At 36.5% G+C, this 24130-nt stretch overlaps 1 protein-coding gene across 22 annotated transcripts in view; it reads left to right on the plus strand.

The window, feature by feature from the left end:
• Positions 1 to 24130, plus strand: part of Huwe1 (HECT, UBA and WWE domain containing E3 ubiquitin protein ligase 1) — a 152911-nt gene that overhangs the window by 55732 nt on the left and 73049 nt on the right. For 18 of the 22 annotated variants that reach the window (XM_028883477.2, XM_028883484.2, XM_028883478.1 and 15 more), the window contains 17 exons: positions 2113 to 2175; positions 4556 to 4633; positions 5546 to 5593; positions 5671 to 5739; positions 6325 to 6424; positions 7996 to 8096; positions 8386 to 8536; positions 8651 to 8778; positions 9860 to 10000; positions 10206 to 10311; positions 11894 to 12097; positions 12583 to 12684; positions 13027 to 13107; positions 19919 to 20025; positions 20288 to 20465; positions 21354 to 21445; positions 22023 to 22234. In XM_028883477.2, the coding sequence (XP_028739310.1) occupies positions 2113 to 2175; positions 4556 to 4633; positions 5546 to 5593; positions 5671 to 5739; positions 6325 to 6424; positions 7996 to 8096; positions 8386 to 8536; positions 8651 to 8778; positions 9860 to 10000; positions 10206 to 10311; positions 11894 to 12097; positions 12583 to 12684; positions 13027 to 13107; positions 19919 to 20025; positions 20288 to 20465; positions 21354 to 21445; positions 22023 to 22234 (1961 nt within the window). The remainder of the gene's footprint in view (positions 1 to 2112; positions 2176 to 4555; positions 4634 to 5545; positions 5594 to 5670; positions 5740 to 6324; positions 6425 to 7995; positions 8097 to 8385; positions 8537 to 8650; positions 8779 to 9859; positions 10001 to 10205; positions 10312 to 11893; positions 12098 to 12582; positions 12685 to 13026; positions 13108 to 19918; positions 20026 to 20287; positions 20466 to 21353; positions 21446 to 22022; positions 22235 to 24130) is intronic. The other 4 variants (XM_028883502.2, XM_028883495.2, XM_028883496.2 and 1 more) reach the window with 1 other exon arrangement.

Consider the following 24130-nt stretch of genomic DNA (forward strand, 5'->3'; position numbering starts at 1 on the left):
GCCATATTCTTCACCAAAATATCACAAGAATGGTCTTTAGTATAGTTCCTAATATTGTTCTCAGCTCTACTATCTTCCAAGCTCCTGTTAGGAAAGGCAGATAAGTCTTGTTTACAGTGTTCAACCACTTTGTTAGTCCAAAGTCCTAGAGTCTTCCACATTTTTCCAAATAACAGTGTGGTCAGTCTTGTCATAGCAATAGCCTACTTCCTGGTACCAACTTCTGTCAGTAACTTTTCAGTTGTTGTTATAGATAGTATGGCCAAGGCAACTTATAAAAGAAAGCATCTAATTTGGTGCTCATGATTTCAGATGGTTTGTGACCAGCATGGTGAGCCCAAGTGGGCAGACATGGTGTTGGATCAGTGGCTGAGAGCTTATATCTTGACTCACAATAAGGTGGCAGAGAGCACTAACTGGGAATGGTGTGGGCTTTTAAAACTTTAAAGCCCACCCCTAGTGACACCCCATCTTCCTCAACACCTCCTAATCCTTTCTAGACAATTACATCAACTGGGGACCAAGTATTCAAACATAATGTGCCTGTGGTGGCTATTCTCATTTAAAACACTACAATATGGTTTTCACTAAAGAACGAAGGTATAATACCCTAAAAATATCCATTATGTGTTTTAAAAAAAAAAAGTCCTTTGTTTTCAAAATTGCTACCATCATTTGGAGAAATAATAAAACATGACCCCCCATTTTTTGTATTCCATGCTTCTGAGTTAATAGAGACTTTTAAGAAGCTTATTTCTCTAGTATTAGGTAGGCTTTGTTTTGTTCACCAGTAGTGTTCTGTAATGGATATCTCTGTGAATGGCAGCTTCAGTGATATATATTGTTTTATGTATTTACTGGAGAGATTGTGAAATGTTTATATTTCTAAAGAAGGATTTCTAAAGAATGAGATTATAGAGAGAGCACCATGTTGTAGCCTTTCCTGGTAGAACACCAGATTAGTAGTGATTGGGACCCACATTGTATTTGTGAGAATTAAGTGAAGGCATTTGTATTTGAGCTGGCAAAGCATGATTTATCTTAAGGCAAGTAGTAGCTTATTAAAACTCATGGTTGTAGCTAAGATGACTAACAGTTATTTAAACTTAAAAATGTGCTGTTCTTGCCAGGTGTGGTGGAATGTATTCTTTAATGCCCAGAGGCAGAGTCAAGTGTATCTCTGAGTTCAAGGCCATCCTGGTCTATATAGCAAGTTCTAGGTCATTCAGAGATGTACAGTTAGACCTTGCTCTTACTGTTAAAACCTTTGATATTTCAAAGGCCCAAGAAGACACTGTAGTCTGGGCTAAAAGCAAAATTATATGGCCAGAATATAGGGTTTGGAAGATACTAGTAATTCTGCTACTCATTGCCACAGGCACTTGTTTGAAAGCTTTTATACTTTGGTAGCAAAGTGTCTTAGTCATTGTTTTATTGCTGTGATGAAACACCAAAACCATGACTATTCTTACAAAGGAAAGCACATAATTTGGGCTTGCTTACAGGTTCAGAGGTTTTGTTCATTGTCAGCCACAGTGGGAAACATGGCAGCACGCATGCAGACATGGTGCTGGACAAGGAGCTTGAGAGTTCTATATCTGAACCTGAAGGTAGCAGGAAGAGAGAAAACACTGGGCCTAGCTTGGGCATTTCAAAACCCAAAGCCTACCCGCGGTGACACACTTCTTCAACAAGGCCACACCTACTCTAAGGCTACACCTCCTGATGTTATTCCCAAGGCATTCAAATATATATATGAGTCTATGGGAGCCATTCTTATTCAAAGTAATACAGAAAATATATATACTCTAAATAGCATGTAATTTGGCTCATGTCAAGAAAAATTGTTGTCTACTCTGGTGAAAAAGGCCAACTATGAATGAATGAATGCCAGCAAGCATGAAGCCTTGAGCACCCTCGCAGCACCATAAAATAGATTTCATCAAAGAAAGAACCATCAGACACACCACTTTGCTTTGAGTCTCAAAGTCTTGCTTTTATTTGTTTTTATCTTTTATGTGGATGAGTGGTTTCTCATTAAACAATTTATAAACATAAGCCTAAAACCATAAGCATTATGCTAACATTGTGGTTTTTTTTCCCTTTACTAAGAGCTGGGGTGGAAAAGAGAATGGCTTTGGACTTGCAGAATGTTGCAGAGACTTGAATATGTTGGTGAGTAACTATTTCGGATATGATACTGTCTTTTTTTTTTTTCCTCATTATGGTGTTTTTTTTTTTTTTTTCCCCCTCGAGACGGTTTCTCTGTGTAGCTTTGGAACCTGTCCTGGAACTCAATCTTTAGACCAGGCTGGCCTCGAACTCACAGAGATCCACCTGCCTCTGCCTCCCAAGTGCTGGGATTATAGGCATGTGCCACCACTGCTCGGCATGATATTGTCTCTTTCTAAGCTTTACATAACAATGAATGTGTGGTATATAAAATGTGTGGTATATAAATTGACAGACATCAGGACTTTTGTTGAACCTGTGGAAAAAATAATACATAATGGCTTTAGGAAACTTCAGCTCTTGATGTGCTGATTATAAAGATTCTCAGAGTAGTATGTGTTCATTTATCCAGTTCTGAAATAAATTGAGTTTGTTGAATCAAACTGAAAATCGTTCCCTCCCCCCTTTCTTTTTTCTTTTAATCTTGGAATGTGAAGCTGGGAATAGTAGTGCACATCTGTAATCTCAGTATTTGGGATATGGCGGGAGGAAGATCACCAGTTGAAGACCAGCTTTGACTATATGATAACCTGTCTAAACATTGAAAACAAAACAAAGCAAAACAAACAAACAAACAAAACAGAAAGTGCATTTACTTGTGTTCTCACACGGCTATATCAGAACTTTGAGACGTGTTCAGGAATAGTTGATTGGAAGCAATTTAGGATTACTTAGAACTTCATACAGGGAGCTTGAGAGATGGCAGATCAAGACCAGTTGATCTATATTTGATTGCCAGCACCCACACAGAAACTCAAAACCATCAGTAACTCCAGTTACAAGGCATCTGATACCCTCTTCTGGCCTCTACAGGCACCAGGCGCTCATACGATACAATAGATATACATGCAGGCAAAACACTCAGACAAATAAAAATTTTTAAGTATTTTTTTTTAAAAAGAACTGTTCAGTGTGCTTTCACGTTTCCTCTTAAATTTCACCCATTATCTGGTTATAGATTTAGGCTATCCCCCTCTTCTGCTTTGCTATGTTTCAAGTAGAGCTATCTGGAAGGAACATTTGGATCCTAGTTTCTCATGTTTAACACAAGAGGATATGATCAAATTCAACTAATTTATCTTCTGGAAAACTATCCCTTAGTAGTATGGCTCTTTTTCTAGTCACGGACATCTCATATTTAGAGCAGGTTACTTTCCTACCTTAGCTGATAGCTGTTCTTCAGTGAACAATTGTGAATGGATGTTGGTAATATGGGACGCATATCTTGCATGTTAAGAGTATTCAGTTTGGAGTTCTAATTTTGAGAATGTACTATTTTTATAAGTAGTAGGTTAATTCTGAACATTATGCACATTAAGAATTTCTAGGTTTGTGTGGTGTCTCTGTTACCTGTTTCAGCCCTTGCTTACATTAAGGTTGAGATTTAGCATGTCAAGAGATTTTGGAAATTTTGTGTTTTTTGTAGTATATATACATATGTTGAACCCAATTTTATAAAGGTATACAGTGATAACATCATTGTGTTTTCTTTGTTTTTGTTAGTTTATTTTTCAAGACAGGGGTGTGTGTGTGTGTGTGTGTGTGTGTGTGTGTGTGTGTGTGTGTGTGTGTGTGTAAGTAACCCTGGCTGTCCTGGAACTTGCTCTGTAGACCAGACTCGCCTCAAACTCAAAGATCTGCCTGCCTCTGCCTCCTCAATGCTGAGATTAAAGGTGTACACCATCACTGCCTGGCCAAGGGAATGTTTTAGTGGGTCAATGTTCTATTATTGAAATTTCATCTCATCTGTCATATTACTATTGTAGAATTGTAGAAGATGTGCTTTCAGGGCATAGTTTATTTGATTTGGTGTAGTCCTATGCAGAAAAAAATGAAATGTGTTCTAGAATGGTATAGAAAGGAATATTTGAAGTAATTGAAAAAGTACCCATGAGGAGGTTGGTAATATGTTTTCACAAGAATGCCCTATTCCAATTCTTTAGCTGGTACTTAGATTTTGACCCTGATACTTTTTCTCCATTCTTTCTTAAGTCCTTAGTCATTATTAGTTAGCATACTTGACCCTACCATGAGAATAACTATAGTCAAAATTGATACATTAATAGAGAAACAGGTAACCTGGAAGTAAAAACAGAGTTTTGTATTTCTGAACTCGAGTCTTCCCATTCATTTCTTTTAGAACAAATGTCATCTGAAGTGTGGTCAGGGCAAGGGACTAAAGACATCATTGGTGTCGAATATACTGCTGCCACAGTGTGGTGTTTAAATGGCTAACTCTTTGAGGAAGAGAAGGCAGTGGAGGTGTCTATGTTGTCTAAAATCAATTCAAGCTCAATGTCTGATTTTTCTCTTTGATACCCAGAAATATCCACCAAGCGCAACCACACTACACTTTGAATTTTATGCAGACCCCGGAGCTGAGGTCAAAATTGAGAAGAGGGTGAGTCTGTTTGGTTGTTTATAGAATCTCTTAGTTTAAATGAGGGAATGTTTTAACCTATATCACTGTCCTATGAAGCTAAATGTACACCTAAGAAGCTTTTCAAGAAAAAGCTAATTATATGCCTACCTCTCACATTCATGATTAGGTTTTGTGTTAGAACCTTCCAAAAGACAGAGTCCCTTTTATTGGGCACTACCATACTTGTGTATTTTGCTCTCCTAGTCTCAGATAGTTGTCTTTTAGGTTTCTATATTTATGCCTGCCTGTAAGAAGCTCTGTATGTTGCCTGTAAAGTCTTGCTTAAATGATGTGGTTGTTCCATATTCCTAAGTGAGCTGTTAAGATTCTGTTTGGTTTAGAAATTCACTAATGAATCAGAACTTCCACTTATAAATTAAATAATTTTTTATATTAAAGTTGTTTTTAAAATATGAGAAATAGCTGGGCGGTGGTGGCGCACGCCTTTAATCCCAGCCCTCGGGAGGCAGAGCCAGGCGGATCTCTGTGAGTTCAAGGCCAGCCTGGGCTACCAAGTGAGTTCCAGGAAAGGCGCAAAGCTACACAGAGAAACCATGTCTCGAAAAACAAAACAAAACAAAAAAAAAAATGAGAAATAATTCTTTTTTGTTTTTTGAGAAAAAATTCTTACAGATTTAATCTTTGTTATGAATATTGAGATTGTGGAGACTTTTAGGAAAGGATTAAAAAGGAACACAGAATATAAACAGTAGTGGTTTCGAAGAAATTACCAAAGACTCTTACATGTGGAAAGTAGATCCTTTGGATGAGTTTGAAATTACCTTGATTTTTAAAGAGGTTGGCTTAAATGTAGAATGGCATTTTGTTCTCAGGTGACTCTTAAAGGGTATTTCGTGACCCCTAATGGCTCTTTTAACTTTTTACTTTCAGACAACTAGTAATACACTACATTATATTCACATAGAACAACTTGACAAGGTAAGAGGATTCTTTGACAACTGGTGGTTAATTTTTGGTTGACATTTTGTTCCTAATATTTTTTTTTTCTAATACAGATTTCAGAAAGCCCTTCTGAAATAATGGAATCTCTTACCAAAATGTACAGCATTCCCAAGGATAAGCAGGTATGATATGTCTGAAAAAACACCCCCAGCATATGGTGGTTTTCGAAATACATAATATGTGTTGGGGAAGCAGAAGATAGAGCAAAATTGATGTACGTCTGAGTTCAGCCTGGTAAATAAGCTACCTAGTTGTTTCCTCTCCTATGCTTAACACTAAGTTCTAGTACCTTATGAGAGTTTGGAAACATGACTTGCAGGCCAACTCAAGTGATTATCTAGTTGTGGTGATAGCTTTCTGAATTTTGGATACATTTAGGAGAACTTAATTGTGTTATATTGTTCTGTTCTTTTTGGCAGTTGTCAGATTTTAATTTTTTTTAAATTAGAATTTCTACTAGATTATTGTCTATCAATATAGTCATAGTTCTTGGCTTACCTTGAAATATTACGAGACTCGGTGTCCCTGTTTTGTCACTCTTGGTTTGTCAACTAATCTCATTATAGGTAATATTAGTTCAGTTTGATATCCTAGCAAATAGCATCAAGACATTTTGCCAAGCAGCCTAAAAGATAAAAGCTCCCACCCCAGAAACAACAAAAAACTCTTTGTAATGATTTTCTAATATAAGTTCTATATTCCTACAGATGCTGTTATTTACTCATATAAGGCTGGCCCATGGCTTTTCTAATCACAGGAAGCGATTACAAGCTGTTCAGGCCAGACTACATGCAATATCTATATTAGGTAAGGAAACACTAATTAACTGATTCTAATTAGGCAGTTTGAACTTGATTTCTAATAAACTTCATCGTTCATCTGTCTTTATTGTTAATCAGGCTTTATTATGTCAACCTAAATTATAAAATTACTCATATTCCTGGTGTTTGCTGTAGTCATTTATCGTTCTTGAGCTACTTCGTGTACAAGAAAAACTTATGCCTTTATTGTCGTGTCACATGGCCTTAGTTGTCATCATCTTTTAAAAAAAATGTATACTTAGAGTCACCTCACTGGTCAATACCCTTCTATTGATAGTTCTCTTCTAATTCTCCCCTCCCTTCAGATGTGTATGTTTGAATTCTGAAAATAATTAAATGGTAAATACTCTGTCCTTTCACTGTGGTATTGTAGGTTGGAAAACACAGTTTTTTTTTTAAACTATGCAGGATTTCATGGAAGCATATAATGTACTTTGAGTGTGTAATCCCTATCATAGCCCACTGCTCTTCTCGGCCAGTTTCATCTCTATCTATTCCCTAGACAGTTTCACTTTCTACTATGAGGTCATCAGTACATAAGTGATTATATCTAAAGTCTGTCACACACGAATGAGAGGAAACATGTTACTTGTCAAGACTTGCATCCACTTTCCTGCAAAATGGTATAACTTCATCTTTTTGTGGAAATCACAGTTTTTAGGCTTTCACCACTGAAGATTATATAGCCTCACTTGGTATTCTTTCAGTTAACTTCAGTACTTTACATTGGAACAGTATTTATGAGCTATTTTAAGAATTGAAAGAAAGCTTGGAAATCAACCTGTCACATGCTAGGCATGTTATAAGGTATAAAAGCACAAACAATGGCGGCTACTACCTATCTTCATTTAGCTCTTGCTTACCTACTCTTAAAGCTAAGAACCTTGCCCTGAATCCTTTCTCTTGTGTTTGTGGCTATGCCTAATATAACATCTGGCATATTACCCAGAAACATTTATTAAAAACTTAAATGTACGTGCTCACATCTCAGCCAGTTTTTACTTCTGAGTGTATGTCCACTCTCACCTCAGTGTACAATTTAGCAAAAGTGGATTATGTGCGTTTTTGAGACACAGGGTCTTACCATGTGTTTCTTGGTGTCCTGGAACTCAATGGGTAGAACAGGCTGTCCTTAAACTCTGCGATTCAAGATGTATGCCTTTATGCCTGGCTATAGTATACACATTATTTACACAAAGTTATGATTTAGTCTACTACAGTTTATAAAAATTCTTTATTATAAAAGCATTTATGGTGAAAACAAGTAAAGGAAGAAGCTAAAATAAAAGACTATACCTATATCCAAAACATAGTCATAGTTCTATCAAGTAGTGATGTTAGAAAAATGATATCCTTTCCTACAAAACTCCCCCAAAATTCTTCCTTAAGACACCTGATAATTTTAGTAAGGAAATAAATAAATGAGTAGGCTAGATCTTACCACAATCTGTTATAATTTAGCGATTTTAGCCTTCCATGCTGATTGGAAGGTGTCTTCTTATCCAATGGTGGCTTAATAACTGCATTTCTGCCAAAGTCTTTGCTTCTCTTTTGCAGTCTATTCCAATGCCTTGCAAGAGTCAGCAAACAGTATCTTGTATAATGGGTTGATAGAGGAGTTGGTAGATGTCCTTCAAATAACAGATAAGCAGCTTATGGTAAGTATGTATTAATAATGTCTACATATCAAGGTCATACTTATCTGCCTCTTTTTCCTGAAGAATTGAGAAATGCCCCAGGAAGGAAACTTAGGCCTTTTGCTTTTTTCTATTTGAATATTAAACTGTGAAATTAATAAATGCCAGATTTTCAGTGTTACTCTCCATAGACATCTGTCTCCTCAAGCATTTTTCAGTAAAACTACTTAAATTTTGATTTTGAGATATTTGTGCCTTAGTTCAGTTATCCAATGTAGTTTTGACACTTGTTTGTTTTGTACTCTCATAGGAAATTAAAGCTGCTTCTTTACGAACATTGACATCAATTGTGCATTTGGAGAGAACTCCCAAGCTCAGCAGTATTATTGACTGTACTGGAACTGCCTCCTACCATGGATTTTTGCCTGTCCTTGTGCGGAACTGCATCCAGGCCATGATTGGTAGGTTAGGTGGTGATTATTTATCCCAGTAACAAGAGGACCTTGACATTTTCATTGTTTTAACAACCTGCTAGCTTAATACATTTTCTATACCTCTCCCAATTTCCTTTTTAGATCCTTCCATGGACCCATACCCCCACCAGTTTGCTACTGCCCTCTTCTCCTTTTTGTACCACCTGGCCAGCTATGATGCTGGTGGCGAAGCATTGGTCTCCTGTGGAATGATGGAAGCCTTATTAAAGGTACTCTATTTTCTTTTCCAATATATTTGTGGGAAAATAGCTAAGAGTACAGGTTTTAAATCAATCCTTCCTTCCTTCCTTCCTTCCTTCCTTCCTTCCTTCCTTCCTTCCTTCCTTCCTTCCTTCCTTCCTTCCTTCCTTCCCTCCCTCCCTCCCTCCCTCCCTCCCTCCTCCTCCCTCCCTCCCTCCCTCCCTCCCTCCCTTTTTTAAAGATTTATTTATTATGTATACAGCATTTATGACTGCAGGCCAGAAGAGGGCGCCAGATCTCATTACAGATGGTTGGGAGCCACCATGTGGTTGCTGGGAATTGAACTCAGGACCTCTGGAAGAACAGATAGTGTTCTTAACTGCTGAGCCATCTCTCCAGCCTCTAAATGTTTTATAGTGAGGAGATAGCATAGAAAGCTTATCCTAAAAGAGTTATACTTTTGAGTTACCACATTAACAAAAATGTATCTGATGGCTCAGGTTAAGAGCACTGCTGCTCTTCAGAGTTCCTGAGTTCAATATCCCAGCATCTACATGGTGGCTTACAACCATCTATAATGAGATCTGATGCCCTCTTCTGGCATGCAGTCAGAACACTGTATACATAATAAATACATCTTTAAAACAAAACAAAAAAACCAGAAATGTATCCATTGTCAATATTAAGGTATTTTTATAATCCAGCACAATTTGATGGTCCACATGTTACCATGACATTAAGTATGACACTAAGGGGGAAAAAAGGCACTTGTAAAGTTTTGCTTTTATATTAATAGGCTTTGTTTTGTTTTATTTGGTTGGTTAGTTGGTATTTTGGGACAGTGGATCTTGCTTGCATTAAATTTACCAGAAATTTTATTTAATCCTATTAATGAATTGTCCATGTGGCCTCACAGGAGGTCGAACTCCAGTCTTTGAAATTATAGCACTATTATTTGATAAGCACAATGTATCAGGCATGTGTCCTTTTCCTCCCCTTTCATACTATGCTATCTCACAGGGACTCCCATACTTTATTTTTGCAAAGGAATACAGATTTTTTTTTTATAGCTCTCACATTTTAGTAATTTTGCCTCTCTCTTCCTTGTAGGTCATAAAGTTTCTTGGTGATGAACAGGACCAGATAACATTTGTCACCAGAGCTGTCAGAGTGGTTGACCTCATTACGAACCTGGATATGGCAGCTTTTCAATCTCATAGTGGTCTTTCTATCTTCATCTATAGACTTGAGGTATAATTGTCTAAGGATCCTTTTGCATAGACTTCTTAGAATTCCAATGAGTGCAGAGTGTAGGAGTGCTAAGTACCCTAAGTAACCATCTTATCTCTTTAATGTTTCTAGAAACTGAGTTCATAATTGATTGATATTCTTTAATTACACTATTTTAATCCCTGTAATGTATAGGATTTTTTAAATATTTTCTCCTTGATTATAGCATGAAGTAGATTTGTGCCGAAAAGAATGTCCATTTGTGATCAAGCCAAAGATCCAGAGACCTAGTACCACCCAAGAAGGAGAAGAAATGGAAACTGATATGGATGGTAATTAACAAATTATTAAGTCATATTTTTTTGTATGAGACTTTTTATTATCCTACTTCAATTTTAATTCTTCCTCATAAATTATGAGGTACTCTGGTTAATTTCAACATTTTTTTATATAAGTGATTAATTGTTTGAAATAGAACTGGGAGGTAAAGCAGATGGTAGAGTTGCAGTAGACCACTAAAGTCACTACAAATCAATCACTTAATAATTGATATTTCTTAATGTGTTGGTTTATTATATTATTCATACTACAAAAGCTTAAGTTCCCCAGAGTCAGAATATTGTCTACTGCAGCTCCATATATCCTGGGTGTTTAATATATGCTTGATAAATTACATGAAGACTATAAACTCTTAAGTGGGACCTTGAAAAACTGTTTCTGAATACTTTATAGAAAAGATAGGATACTTGAAGTGGTTATTGTTTAGGGATTAAGGTCATAAGGTCAGAAATACAAAACCAGATCATCTTAGTTTTCAGTTGTGTTGTGTGTCTTAACAATTCCAACCCTCTCCCAATATATACTTAATTATAGAATAAAAACTGGTCCCCCAAATACTTTTCTTAAAATTACAGTAGTCTTGTCTTAATGACCCAGCTTATCATTGCATATATCTATTATTATCTATTATTCTTATGCTAAAGATATTAGAACAATAAATCTTGGTATACTGTTCCTTTTTTCTGACTTTGTTTTCGGGCACATTTATCTGTGCATGTTGTTGTCCCTAGAAACCCTTTTGCCCAGTTTCTGTTTTATTGTGAACAAGCCGACATATAAGTTCACAGGTGAGATCCCAAAGTGTTGAGTAAAATGTGTTCTCTATTAACTGCTGATAAGTAATAATTGACTATCCACTGTAAGCCAGTAATTGTCAATTTAATAAACAAAACAGTAAGTGCTTGGTAAAGAATCTGTCAACATCTGAAATGCTTGATTCAGTTAAGTTTGTCAACTGGTGGCCAGGAAACAAGTATTTGAAACTAAGTGCTTGTGTTGTATTCCTAATGAAAGTGTATATTCAGTGTAAAGACGGTTACACAGTTTTGAGTTTGTGCTTACTTTTTAAGTAGGTACATACATGTATAAAAATGAGTTGAAGAATATATTTCAAAATGTAAACACTAAAAGGGATCTTATTACATTTCATAAATTAAAAAGAATAAGTATTTGCTTTTACACAATTAAAATTATTTTATTCAAGAGTGTAAAGTAAATGTTAATGCTCACTTCTAACCCTCCTATATAGGTATTAGTTTGATGTGGCTCCTTCCAGCCTTGTTAATATCCTTTCCATGTTCACATTTACATGCATATAGGTTTTAGAACAGAAAGACACTTGCATTGTTCATTATGTCATAGACATCCTTTCCTATGAGCACTGAGATTAAACTTTCAGTGTTAATTAACCTCTTTTAATAGGCTCTACTTACTACTTACCACCTACCAGTAATATACAAAGTTGCATGTTTTGCATCGTTCATCTCACCTTGGTGGAAGAAGTTTTCTCAGAAATCTTTCTTTTCTTAGTACCTTTTATTCTAATTAGTTTCTTTATCATAACTTGTACTTTAGTTGCAGATGTAACTATGGAAAGCAGTCCAGGCTCGTCCTTAACTATGGAGCACCGGCTGGAGGTTGAATTAAGGGCATCAAGTTCCAACAGCAGCACTAGCATCTCTGGCCCTGGCCCGGGTCCTGGCCCGGGTCCTGGCCCGGGTCCTGGCCCTGGTCCTGGCCCTGGCCCTGGCCTTGGCCCTGGCCCTGGACCCCGTCCTGGTGCGTAGACACATAGATACACAGTCTTTCACACTGACTTACTTATTAAACTAGTGAAGAAGAGAGCTTTAGGAGGCACTTAATGGTACACTTGAGGTTATCTTATAAGAACATGTCTTGTAACATTTTATTGTTTTCTGGCAGTTCACACATTGAATATCAAAACAGACATTTTGGAGTGCAGATAATATCCAAAAGAGGAACAGAGTGAATTTGGAAGTTGAATCTTTTTTACTTTATAATATATCCTTTTTTTTTTTTTAACCTTTAGGTCTCTAATTTTAATACTGGTCTTGTGCCATCCTTGGTGATTTAATTTCTACTTTCAAAATACTCTTTCCAATGTCCCAGAGATCTCACTTTAAATGTCTGCTAGTTTTGCTTTAGTGCATATAGATGGGTCTCTTAATACGTGTATCGTGTGCCTATTTACTGTGATTTAATTGTGAACCCAGTATGATACTTTTACCTTTCTCCTGTGTCAGGAGTCCAGTGTATTCCACAACGAGCAGCACTTCTCAAGTCCATGTTGAATTTCCTCAAGAAGGCCATTCAAGATCCTGCTTTCTCAGATGGCATACGGCATGGTATTTTGATTCTGTATACTGCTTTCTAAGACCACTTGATTATCAAGATTTTTCTTTTTCATGTTTTCCTTATGTTTACCCTTTGATACCACGTTCCTTCGACATGGTTATTTACACTTTTCCCAGCTTTGCCCTCTGTTCACTTCTGTCCTATTTCCATTTTTTCCCCTCATAGTCTCCATATTTCTTATTTTGGGCCACTGTTTAAGCTTACTGCATGAATAAAATAAAGTGTTGGGAGAGGGGTGTGAGATTTATTTACCATGGTTAACATACTGCTACCTACCACCCTTGATCCTCATCTCCCAGACTGATCATAGTCTTTGTACATATTTCTCTTAGTAATGGATGGTTCTTTGCCTACCTCTTTGAAACACATCATCAGCAATGCAGAATACTATGGCCCATCACTCTTTCTCCTAGGTAAGTAGAATTGATAGTTGGGTCTAGGCTGAATGAACATTATACATATAATCTTCCCATTTGGAGGCAAAAGTCAGCCAGATCTCTGAGTTCAACGGCAGCCTGCTCTACATAAGAGCTTTTAGAACTCCTTAAAAGCTGGGAATGTAGCTCAGTACTAAAGTATTTCTGGCAATTTGACAAATCGGTTGGTTCCATCCCACTCCGGCATCACAAAAGCAAATTGGAACTCCACTTAGAATTCTATAAAGGAGAATTCTATAAAGGAATTTAGTGGGAGATGTAGAAGTGGCAGATTCTTTGAACCTAGTGGAATAAGCATTTTTACAAACACACAAGAGTTTGGGTGGTCTAGATATTTGTAGCTATTACAACTGCTTTCTTGCTTATTTGCTGATGAAACAATTGAGTCTGTATATTTCTATCTTGTGACTTGTTAATGATTACTTAAGAGAATTCTATATAGTTTTGTTATCTGCAAATAATGTCTTCCTTGTTTATTACCTTTATGCTTTTCTTTTCCGCATCTTAATACACAAAGATTTCTGATGAAGTGGTTGGAAAGAAATGGAAAGAGCCTCTTTGCTTTGTCCTTTGTGAGTTTAAAAGGGAAAATACTCTTATTTTACCACTAAGCATGATGTTAGAGATTTCACGTTGAAATTTTCTGATCCAGTTAAGAAATTTTCTTACAGAATTGCATCAGATTAGGTGACATTTTCCTCCCAAGGTTAGGTTCAGGGAGTAGGACTGTAAGTAATTTTTGGATATTATAACGTCAATTAGCGAGACAATTCCACATAGTTTTTCTGGTAATTAAAAGAGGTTTATTTCAGGGGTAACTTACAGCCACTAAGGGATCAGCTACAGGATCTGGGAGAGATGAGGTCTAGCGTAGTTCTTTGGAGAACTCTGACTTGGTCTGCAATCCAACGTACAGCCCACAAAGAGCCAAGAGAGCAAGCAGTACGCATCTCGGGTCTTAAGGTGTCTGGTCTAGGCCACACCCCAGGGGCAGGTCATAGGCAGGTGTGACAGTTATTTGCTGCCACACTCTAGGGATAATGTTTCAGGTCAAAGCTGGAACAGCTACCTATGTTGATATTTTATTTGTACTGAAATGTGATTTTAATTTTATGTTAATAAATAAAGTTGCCCTGGGGTCAGAGCTATTAGAGCCATAGCAAGAGCGTGGTGGTTAGAAGAGCTAGGTAGATTTCTGTGTGTTCAGGGATACAGCCAGTATTGGAGACATACGCCTTTAAGACCTGGAGGGCAGTACTTACAGGCAGTGATGAGGCAGTCATGTGGTTGGGTTTACAACCAATGAGAAGGCAGAACAGAAAGACTAAACACAGACAAACAGGAAGTAGCTCTGCAGGAGGTAAGATTTTTATCTCTGAGCTCTGACCTCTCGGCTTTCTCTTTTACATTGGCTCTGTGTTTCTTATTTTAATAAGACTGTTGGTTATATCTACATCTACCCACTACAGGATATGACTTTTTTAAAATGGGTTACTTGAATAGGTAGACAAGTCAAAGGCTAGGGGATGAGAATGTGGCACTCTAGAAGAAGTAAGTTCGGAATGGAACAAGTACATATAGGTAGTAGCTGCTTTAGTTTGGGCGAGGGATGGGTTAGAGTAGAGTGGAGGTGAGGGTGATGGTACAGCACATGCTGGGCAAGTGCCTTACCACTGTGCTATACCTTCATTTATATTTTCCTTTTTTTAAACAGATGAATTCTCGGTAAATTGTCCAGAATAGTCTTGAATTCACTCAAGTCCAATCAGTTTTTTACTTGAAATTCTCTTGCCTCCACCTTCGGAGAAGCTAGGATTGCAGGCCTGGGCCACAGGCCTAGCTAGCATTTGGGAAAGTTTTAAACAGAATACATATGATTGAATGAAAATAAGCACATTCAGTATTGATTAGAGAACTGTGGTGACACAGGCAGCAAATGAGACTTAGCTCTTTGATTAAATCAAGTATCAGTGGTTGTGCACATTCTATTCCAGTGGTAGCATAATTTCTTATCAATAAATTTGAGAAAGATCAAAATGGATACAGTCAACCCAATATAATTGTAGCAATTGTTAGCGTTATTCCCTGCATATAGTAGTCTTTCACCTGGAGTAGGAGATGGCTGAAAAAGTCATTGTGGGTGTGAGACCCTTTTAGTCATGTAATTGTCTGTTTTGGTGTGTTGGTTATTTACTGTTTATAGATACCTTTTATCTATTGACCCATAGCAGCATGAGGTCCCTTTAAGATACAAACTACCTTGTGATGCCAACATAGTTTAATGTCTGTTTTCTAATCAGTCATCATAGCAACTATACGATTTTGTCAGTTGTTGAGGATTTCTGGTGTGCTTTTAATTAGTTAGGAGTCTGAGAAAGGTAGCATTCACAAAGAGGTAATTAATGAGGAAGCAACTGGAAGGTCACAATGTCTTATAGTAATTTTATGCTGAAACCCACCAAATAAAGAATTGACATTTCTTACTCTGTTCCCAAACCCAGGTTCTTTGTCTTCACTCTTATATTTACTTTTATTCTCTTTAATGTTTCTCCATTACTCTCCCCAACTCCCTTAAACTTTTCATTGCCTACCTTACCCTTCACATTATTTTCTGTAGCCTGGCTATTGTTGGTGTCGTGATTAATAGACTGTTTAACTTGAAGAGATTGACAATCTCTTTTTAATTCCAAGAGAATCAGACTAAGTTGTGTAAGTGGTTACCTATGGCAGGGAACCTGTTATTATTGCTGGACGTTTAGCATTCTGGTGTGTTATATAGATACTGTGAAATCAAAGAAAGTAGATATGAGTAGTGATTATGGATTAGTGATGTACAGGACTGGTTGGCAAGAGAAAACCAGAGCTGCCGGGCGGTGGTGGCACACTCCTTTAATCCCATCACTTGGAACTCACTTGGTAGCACAGGCTGGCCTAGAACTCACTGAGATCCGCCTGCCTCTCCTCCCGAGTTGCTGGGATTAAAGGCATGCGCCACCACCGCCCGGCCTAGCCACCAAATCTTGATGTGTCTTTCTGCTTTTGAAACTATTAAAGTGATGGAAGGTAGTATTCTTGTCTTCATAAAAGGTTGAGAATGCTTTTAATTTTTTTGAGATGTGACCTCTTATTTTAGACTGACCTTAAACTGGCTATGTAGCATAGGATGATCTTGTGTTTTGTTTTCTGAGACAAGGTTTCTCTTATAATACTCCTGGCTGTCCTGAAATTCATTATTAAACCAGGCTGGCCTTGAACTCACAGAGATTCGCTTACCTGTGCCATCCAGACTGCTGGGATTAAAGGTGTGCACTACCTCTCCTGGCGATCTTGTATTTCTAATCCTCAGGAGTCTGCCTCCTTAGTGCTAGGATTACAAGCATGTATCATCACACCTAGTTCATAAATTGTATTCAGGTTGGGCTTAGATTCATGCTAGACACTCTACCAACTAAGCTACATCTCTAGTACCTAGAAGAATTTTTCAAGGAAAACTGACCCAAACAAGAAGAGCCAAAAGGAATCTACCAAGATTAGCAATTGAATAGTAGAATCCTGATCTCAGATTGTAAGTCAAATGATGCATAGTCAGGTTACTTGAAATCAAGTACTGAACAGTAATTGCTGGAGTAAGTAAGTGTTTATTATTTTAATTAGTGTCAGTCATACTAGATCTTAAAAGGACCTCTTCTTCAGTATTCTGGAGTAAGACAGATCTAGAGCTACCATTAAATATCTTGTTACTAGAAAATAATTTTAAGATTTTTTTTCCTCTTGGGAAGAACTGTTTTTAGGTGTCTGACCAAGCAACAAACCTGTTTCCCATGAAATTGAATTTTGAGTTAGCAGACCTTTAAATTCTATCATTAAGAAAATATTTGAGGTTAGACCTTTCTTGAGACATACAGAATAGTCTAGACAGGTGAAGACCCTAATTTTCAGTGGATCCCATTCTGTTTTCTCTTTTAATCTAAGCTTCAGTACACTATGGAATGTTCCATATCAAAAGGGTGATGGTCTGTTTGGTCTTTAGATGCATTGGTGCGAAATCTTTTCCTTTGTGGCCAAAAAGGGAGAATAAGAAATTTAAGTTACTTTTTGTTAGGATGTAATGCCACTTAAAAGTTATGAGTTCATGGTAACTTAAGGCAGTGAGCAAAATTGGGACCTTTTTAGGAAACCATTGTTCATTTGGTGTTTTAGCTGAATGTCATTTAGCAGGCCATTATGTCTATATTAGTCCTTCTGCCTTGATAAGAATCCAATGTACAATTCCTTCTTTTACGGCCATGCCCAGACTCAGCTGTGTGATCTGATCAGTCAGTGTCACTGGGAATCCTAAAGGAGACAGTGTATTCTGAGGACTATAATAGTGTTGGTAGTAGCATGGTAAAAAGCACAGTTTACAAAAAAGGCTTGTTATTGTTCGGTGTTAATATCCTTGGGAGGACTGCTCTTTTCTGAAAGGAAACTGGTGGAGGAATCGATCTAGGATTCCTCCTAGAGGGGAGTGGAAACTGGGTTGGGATGTAATGTATGAGAGAAGAATAAATTTAAAAATAAAAAATTATATCACACATGCATGGGTTTTGCTAGTGCATTTAGACAAGGATGCAATATAATCAATTTTCCACTGTAAAGGATGTGAGTATACTTACCAAGGGCAGTGAGTCTAGTGAGTAGGACACATTTCAAAGGTTAGAGTTTGAGTAGGACCAACAACACGAAGAACTTAGGGCATTTAGCCTAAAATTTAATGACCTAAGATCTGAAATGACTAGAAAGGAAGCCTCAGTGGATCACTGGAACCAAGAGAAAGGATAATATGAGTTTATCCAAATTGGAAAGTAAGAGTACTCAGTTAAGGCACAGCTCCTTAAATTGCGGGTCATAATCCCTTAGGAAGGAATTGCATAACTGGAATGTAAGAGTCACAAAAAGTTGGCAGTGATTTGAAAGCAAATGTGTACTGAATCTAAGATGTTCAGGTAGTACATGTCAATGTTGCCTCACAGTGCTTCACCACAGCCTTGGTTCTGAATATGTGTCATGCACTCTTTACACTGTATGACATCACATCATGTAATGCTAATAAAAACTGCCTGAGGCAACTTGTCTCAGATTTAAGACTGCTGTAAGTTCCAAATTGCAATGATTTTACTGTGTATTGAATTTTCTGCTCTTACTAAAACAATGGTTTAATTATGGCAAAAAAAAAAAAGTCAATGTTTCCCGACCATCATTCCTCAGGATATACAAATGTCAAATTGGTGTTTTGTTTGGATTGTGTTCAATAATCTGAATTGATATTTGAGGCTGGGCATGGTGGCTCTTTCCTGTAATCCTGTTGTTTGGGAGGTAGTGGCAAGAGGATTTAGGGTCATCCTAGACTATATGAGACCCCATGACAAAAACAAAAAAAAATTACTGTATTAGTTGCTGTCTTACTGAGTTTAATAAAAGAATGTTAAATTATTTTGGACTTGGGATTAGGACAGAATTACTAGCAATTCCTGAAAATTGTCCTAAACATTCTTACATTTTGTACTTTGTATTTACAGAAATAGCCTTCTTAGCACTGACAATTATAAAATTAAAAAGTCTATCAATTCTGAAAAACATTGAAAATATTCTGTGGTATTATCAACTGTTGAGTCAAGATTGAATTTGCTATGTAAAAGTAAACAAACAATCCAAAAAATGACTTAGATTTTTCAGAACCTTTAGCCAATAAAAAAAAAATCCCAAATGCCGGGCTTTAGACATTGTATTCAGTGGTTAAAAGCACTTGATTGTATTCAGTGGTTAAGAGTACTAGACTTCAGGTAGCTCACAACCATTTGTAACTCCAGCTTGAGGGGATTCAACACCCTCTTCTGGTCTCTGTGAGTACCTGCACACACATGGCATATACTTAGACAGACAAAACACACACATAAATAAAAGCAAATGTTTAAAAAAGAATGCCAAATGCCACAGGGAGCTGTTGATCCCAAATAATTTTCACACATGTGCTATTTCACTGCTGTTTATTGCAAATAAGCATGTCAATTCACTGTCTTACATGAAAACTTGATTTTTGTTTTTACAGAGTTAGATATCACTATTAGCAGGTTTGTTCTTAGATAGTTTAAAGGCACTGTTTGTATACCTTATGTCAGATTCTCATATTTTCAAAAATCTGATAGTCTTCCAGTACGCATTTCCAAATATTATGGGTGTTAAAGCAGTAGTAGTATTTTGTGTGTATATTATAATATATATTGTTAATATGTATTTGTAATCACATTTTCAATTTAAATTTAATAAATAATATTTCTGCAAAATACTTTATCCACACGCATCAGTTAAGTTAGCATTTACCCCAGAAAACCTGCATCTTAAGTACTTGTCGTTATGAATTTAGAGACATCAGTTTTCACAGAAAAGAATGATTTATATACATAGTGGTACATATATTTAATGGACTACTATACAGGCATTGAAAAAGAATGGTTTATGGTGATGGGGAAACTCCCAATTACATGTGAAAATAGCAAGTTATATAACAGGATAACTCCAGTTATTAATATGTGCTGTTAAAATATCTTAAAGGATAGTTATTAAAATTCTTCATATTTTATTGGAATTTTCTTTATTCTGTTGTATTAGTTTTCATTTCATAATCACAAGAGTATAAAATTGTTAAACATTGAATGTGTATGTTTTAAGCTTTTTATTTCTTATTTATTTGCTTTTATACCTATCAAGAGTCTCAGTTTCCCTTATTTTTCCTCAACTTTGCTTTTAGCTACTGAAGTGGTGACTGTGTTTGTATTTCAAGAGCCATCACTGTTGTCCTCACTCCAGGACAATGGGCTGACAGATGTCATGCTGCATGCACTGCTTATCAAAGATGTGAGTTCATTCTACCACTGTATAAACAGTACTCCATGTCTATTCCTTCCTTAAGATATACATCCACATACTTAAGCAAGTAATTAAGTTGTGTGAAAAAAAAATTATCTCTTTTGTATGTATGTATTGTTGAATCCATTTGGGACCTGATTGTCAAAATCTCTTCTATTCCTATTCCTCATCATGGTTCCCCTAGATATCTTTTCCTTGAATATGCATTTGACCTTTTATGTGTTACATTCAAATCCTCTGTCTTCTCCAGGTTCCTGCTACAAGGGAAGTCCTTGGTTCCCTCCCAAATGTATTCAGTGCACTTTGCTTGAATGCCCGAGGTCTTCAGTCTTTTGTACAATGTCAGCCATTTGAACGTCTCTTCAAAGTTCTCCTATCTCCTGATTACCTCCCAGCCATGCGGAGGAGGAGGAGTTCTGATCCCCTTGGTGAGTTGCTACTGTTCATTTTATAATAGAAAGTTGGTTTTGACAAGGAAAGTTTTCCTTGACTGCACATCGTTTCTCTGGCTAGGTATGCTCAGCTTAACGGGAATTATCACCATATATTCTATTGTTACAGGTAGGAAGGAATACTTCATCCTTAGCCTCTCTCCTCATAGTATTTCCATGCTTCTGAATAGTTCACTGTCCTGATATTGGTAAGAAACAGGTATAGGGACCAATGATATATATCCAAGTCCACTAATTAGCCTACAAAAGTGAGAAATGTGGAGTCTAATGTTGTAAACAGATAGATGTTTTCATTTTCTCTAAAATTAGTCATAGATAATTAGATTTTCTTCTCAGTGTGTTTGAGTCTAGATTGATGAGGAACAAGAAAGTAAGAGTTAGAGAAATACTGTAGTTTGCAAAAGTAATTCTTATTTGGGAGGATGAGTTGAGATAATGCCTTGAGCCCAGGGGTTTGACTAGAGCCTAGACAACATAGTGAGGGGGCAACACAACAAACCACACCCATACCCCCTCTCACCATTTTATAAATCAATGTATTTTGTACTTTGATCTATCACTGCAGCCCACTAGTCATGATCATTCTTCAGAGACAGCCAAAGGGTGTTTATGCTTGTTTCTTTTCTACTCATCTCTCTATAAGACTAGTTCAGACCTTGACAGTGGAGTTTGCTAGACTGATCTCTTTTCCTCCTCCACAATGATTTGGAGGATTAAGGTTTATGTGAATTCATTCAAGAATGTGTGGTGTTAGAAAGTTACAACAAGCAGTTGAGTTTCTTTCCATGTTAGGTTGGCACAAAAATTTATGGGCTCTCTATATTTCTTACTCTAAACACTTTTTTTTCCTTTTTTTGCTTTAAGGGGATACTGCATCCAACCTGGGGAGTGCTGTTGATGAGCTCATGAGACATCAGCCCACCCTCAAAACAGATGCAACAACTGCCATCATTAAGGTATTGATAATGGCTGTGACATTGATCTTTCTGAACGTTTTTAGAAAGTATTTACCTAATTTCTAAACCTTGCTTTAGGGCTGCTACTTTGTAAAACCAAATAATTAAATTAATTATTTTAAATCTTACAAGAAAGAATTGCAGCCTTTTCATACTAAGAATTATTTTCTGAATTAAAACCGTTCCTCTTTTTAATATAAACTTGTCTGTATTGCTTTCTTATGAGATTAACCAAGTATACAAAGGCTTAAGTTTTGTCTATATGAGCATATACAGACAGTTTTTCTTGGCTTTCTCCCTCTCTCATTTGCTAGCCATTCCACTTGATTATTGGAATCACCATGTGCGTTACTGGAGCTTGGTAATTTAAAAAAATAATGTGACCTTGAAATATTTTTTGCTTTTTACACATCTGTTATTTATAAAAAATTGTGCTAATGACTACATTACAGCAATGGTGTATATATTATATATGTTATATAATATATGCACACATTAAATTCTTACAAAATGCTACATTACATATAAGAAGTATATGTATTTACATATAAGTAATCATTTTCTTTTTGACTTTTAGTTACTTGAAGAAATCTGTAATCTTGGAAGAGATCCAAAATACATTTGTCAGAAGCCGTCCATCCAGAAAGCAGATGGTACTGCTAGTGCCCCTCCGCCAAGGTCTAATCATGCTGCAGAAGAAGCTTCTAGTGAAGATGAGGAGGAAGAGGAAGTACAGGCCATGCAGAGCTTTAATTCTACTCAGCAGAATGAAACCGAGCCTAATCAGCAGTAAGTGTTTATAAGGCAGATTTTCTGACCTTATGTTCCATAATTCTCATAGTGTCACTTAAATATTTTATTTACTTACTTGTGGTCAGAGGGATGGAACTCCAAGTCTTACTCAAACAAAGCAACTGCATTACTACTGAGCTACACCCTTCCCCCCATCTCCAATGTCACTTCAGTCTACATAAATTAAAAATTACATAAGACCACTTTAAGATTTTTTTTTCTGGCTTCTTCCTTTGTTCCTCTGTAGTGTCATAGTGCTGTGGTGTAATAACATTCGTTGCCTTAGAAAAATACTTTTCTTCAAATTTTAGTTATTAAATCAGTTCAGTATGCCAAGTTGGTAGACTTTTCCCCTTTGTTACTTGATTCAAGCCCACATTAAACTTTTTTTTGTTAGAAGTGGAAGTATAGTTTCTAGACAGTAGTAGTCATGCATTCATACATATAATAAATGTGCTTTGATCTGTAGATACTTTTGAGAAAGACATGAATGTTTTAGCTGTGGCTAAAACATTTTGATCTGGGAGTTTTGATCTGGGAGTTAGGAAAATAGTCTGGTAGAGTAGAGTATTAATCCAGGGACAACAGAAGTAAAAACTTTTTGGAACTCTAGATAGCAGTGTGCTTGCTGGTGTTAGTAGTATTGGAGAGGAGGCATTACCTAATCTCTGTCTGCCTGAGAAAGCAAACATACCTTTCTTGTGCTATCTTATTTCTACTTTAAAAATGTGTTAATAAAAGAGGGAGATATTCTGAAAGAAGGTATGGCTTTTCTACTCAAGGGAATATAATCTTCAGTGTTTCTGTCCAACCTAGCCTGATTCCCAGTAACCCTACAGGGTTGAGTTGCCTTTCTCATTTACAAATGAGAAGATTTATGAATGTAGAAAGCGGTTGTTGGTGATTTTTAAGTTAATCTCTCTATATATGTTTTTATCATTATATAACTTCTTTACCTGGATATCTTAGGTCTTAGAGCTAATATGCTCAGAATTCAAGCCACTGTTAGAGTAAATTAACGTTTTCTCAACAGCCCTCATTTCTTAACAGTATATTCCTTACTTGAGATAAATACGTATCACTGTCCACATTTGTTACCCATTCCAAAACATCTTCCAATTGAGAAACCAAGCTTAGGTTTTACCAATAATTGTGTATGCTAATGCTTTTCTGTGGTAATCCATAAATTCAGCAGTGACTCTGTTATCACAGGGCTTTAGATTAAGGGTTTATCACCCTTCTAAAAGTTGTATCTGTCTCTTCCCCAGCTTAAACATTCTTCAGTAGACCTATACCTTCCTATTTCCTTGCCTCTGTCTTCCAATGCCATACATACATATCCAGATGGAATTTTTCAATAATATATATTCAAATATAATTTCTGTACAGTAAACTGCACAATTTTAGAATTTTCATTTTCTGTTTTTTCATACCAAATGAAGGAGCTACTGATCTTATTTCTATTGTGCATGAAATAATTTTGCATATTCAAGAATATCCTATAAATAGGCTTCTTGTATTTGGCATTGTGTTTTGGTGATTTGTCTGTGTTATTAACATGTCTCAATAGTCACTGCTTTTCTTTCTTCATTGATATTCTGTTGTATAATTATTATATTTATCTTGTTTTCCTGTTGATGGACTTGGTTTGTTGGTCTTTCTCTCTGTGTCTGTCTGTCTCTCTGCTAAGATAGTGCCTTTTTCTTACCTTTTTAAGATGATGGGTTATGAATGATCCTGATATAGAGCTTTCTGTTGGAGATTTGTTTTTGCTATGCATATAAGTATAGCCGGGAATTAATTGTATACTTTCCTCAGAGTCTTCCCCCTTCAGCCTCCTAAGTATTAGGGATTATTAGTATGTATTGGTACATTTAGCTACTACAAGTTATT

The sequence above is a fragment of the Peromyscus leucopus genome, chromosome X (assembly GCF_004664715.2).
Source record: "Peromyscus leucopus breed LL Stock chromosome X, UCI_PerLeu_2.1, whole genome shotgun sequence".
In the NCBI taxonomy this organism is placed as follows: Eukaryota; Metazoa; Chordata; class Mammalia; order Rodentia; family Cricetidae; genus Peromyscus; species Peromyscus leucopus.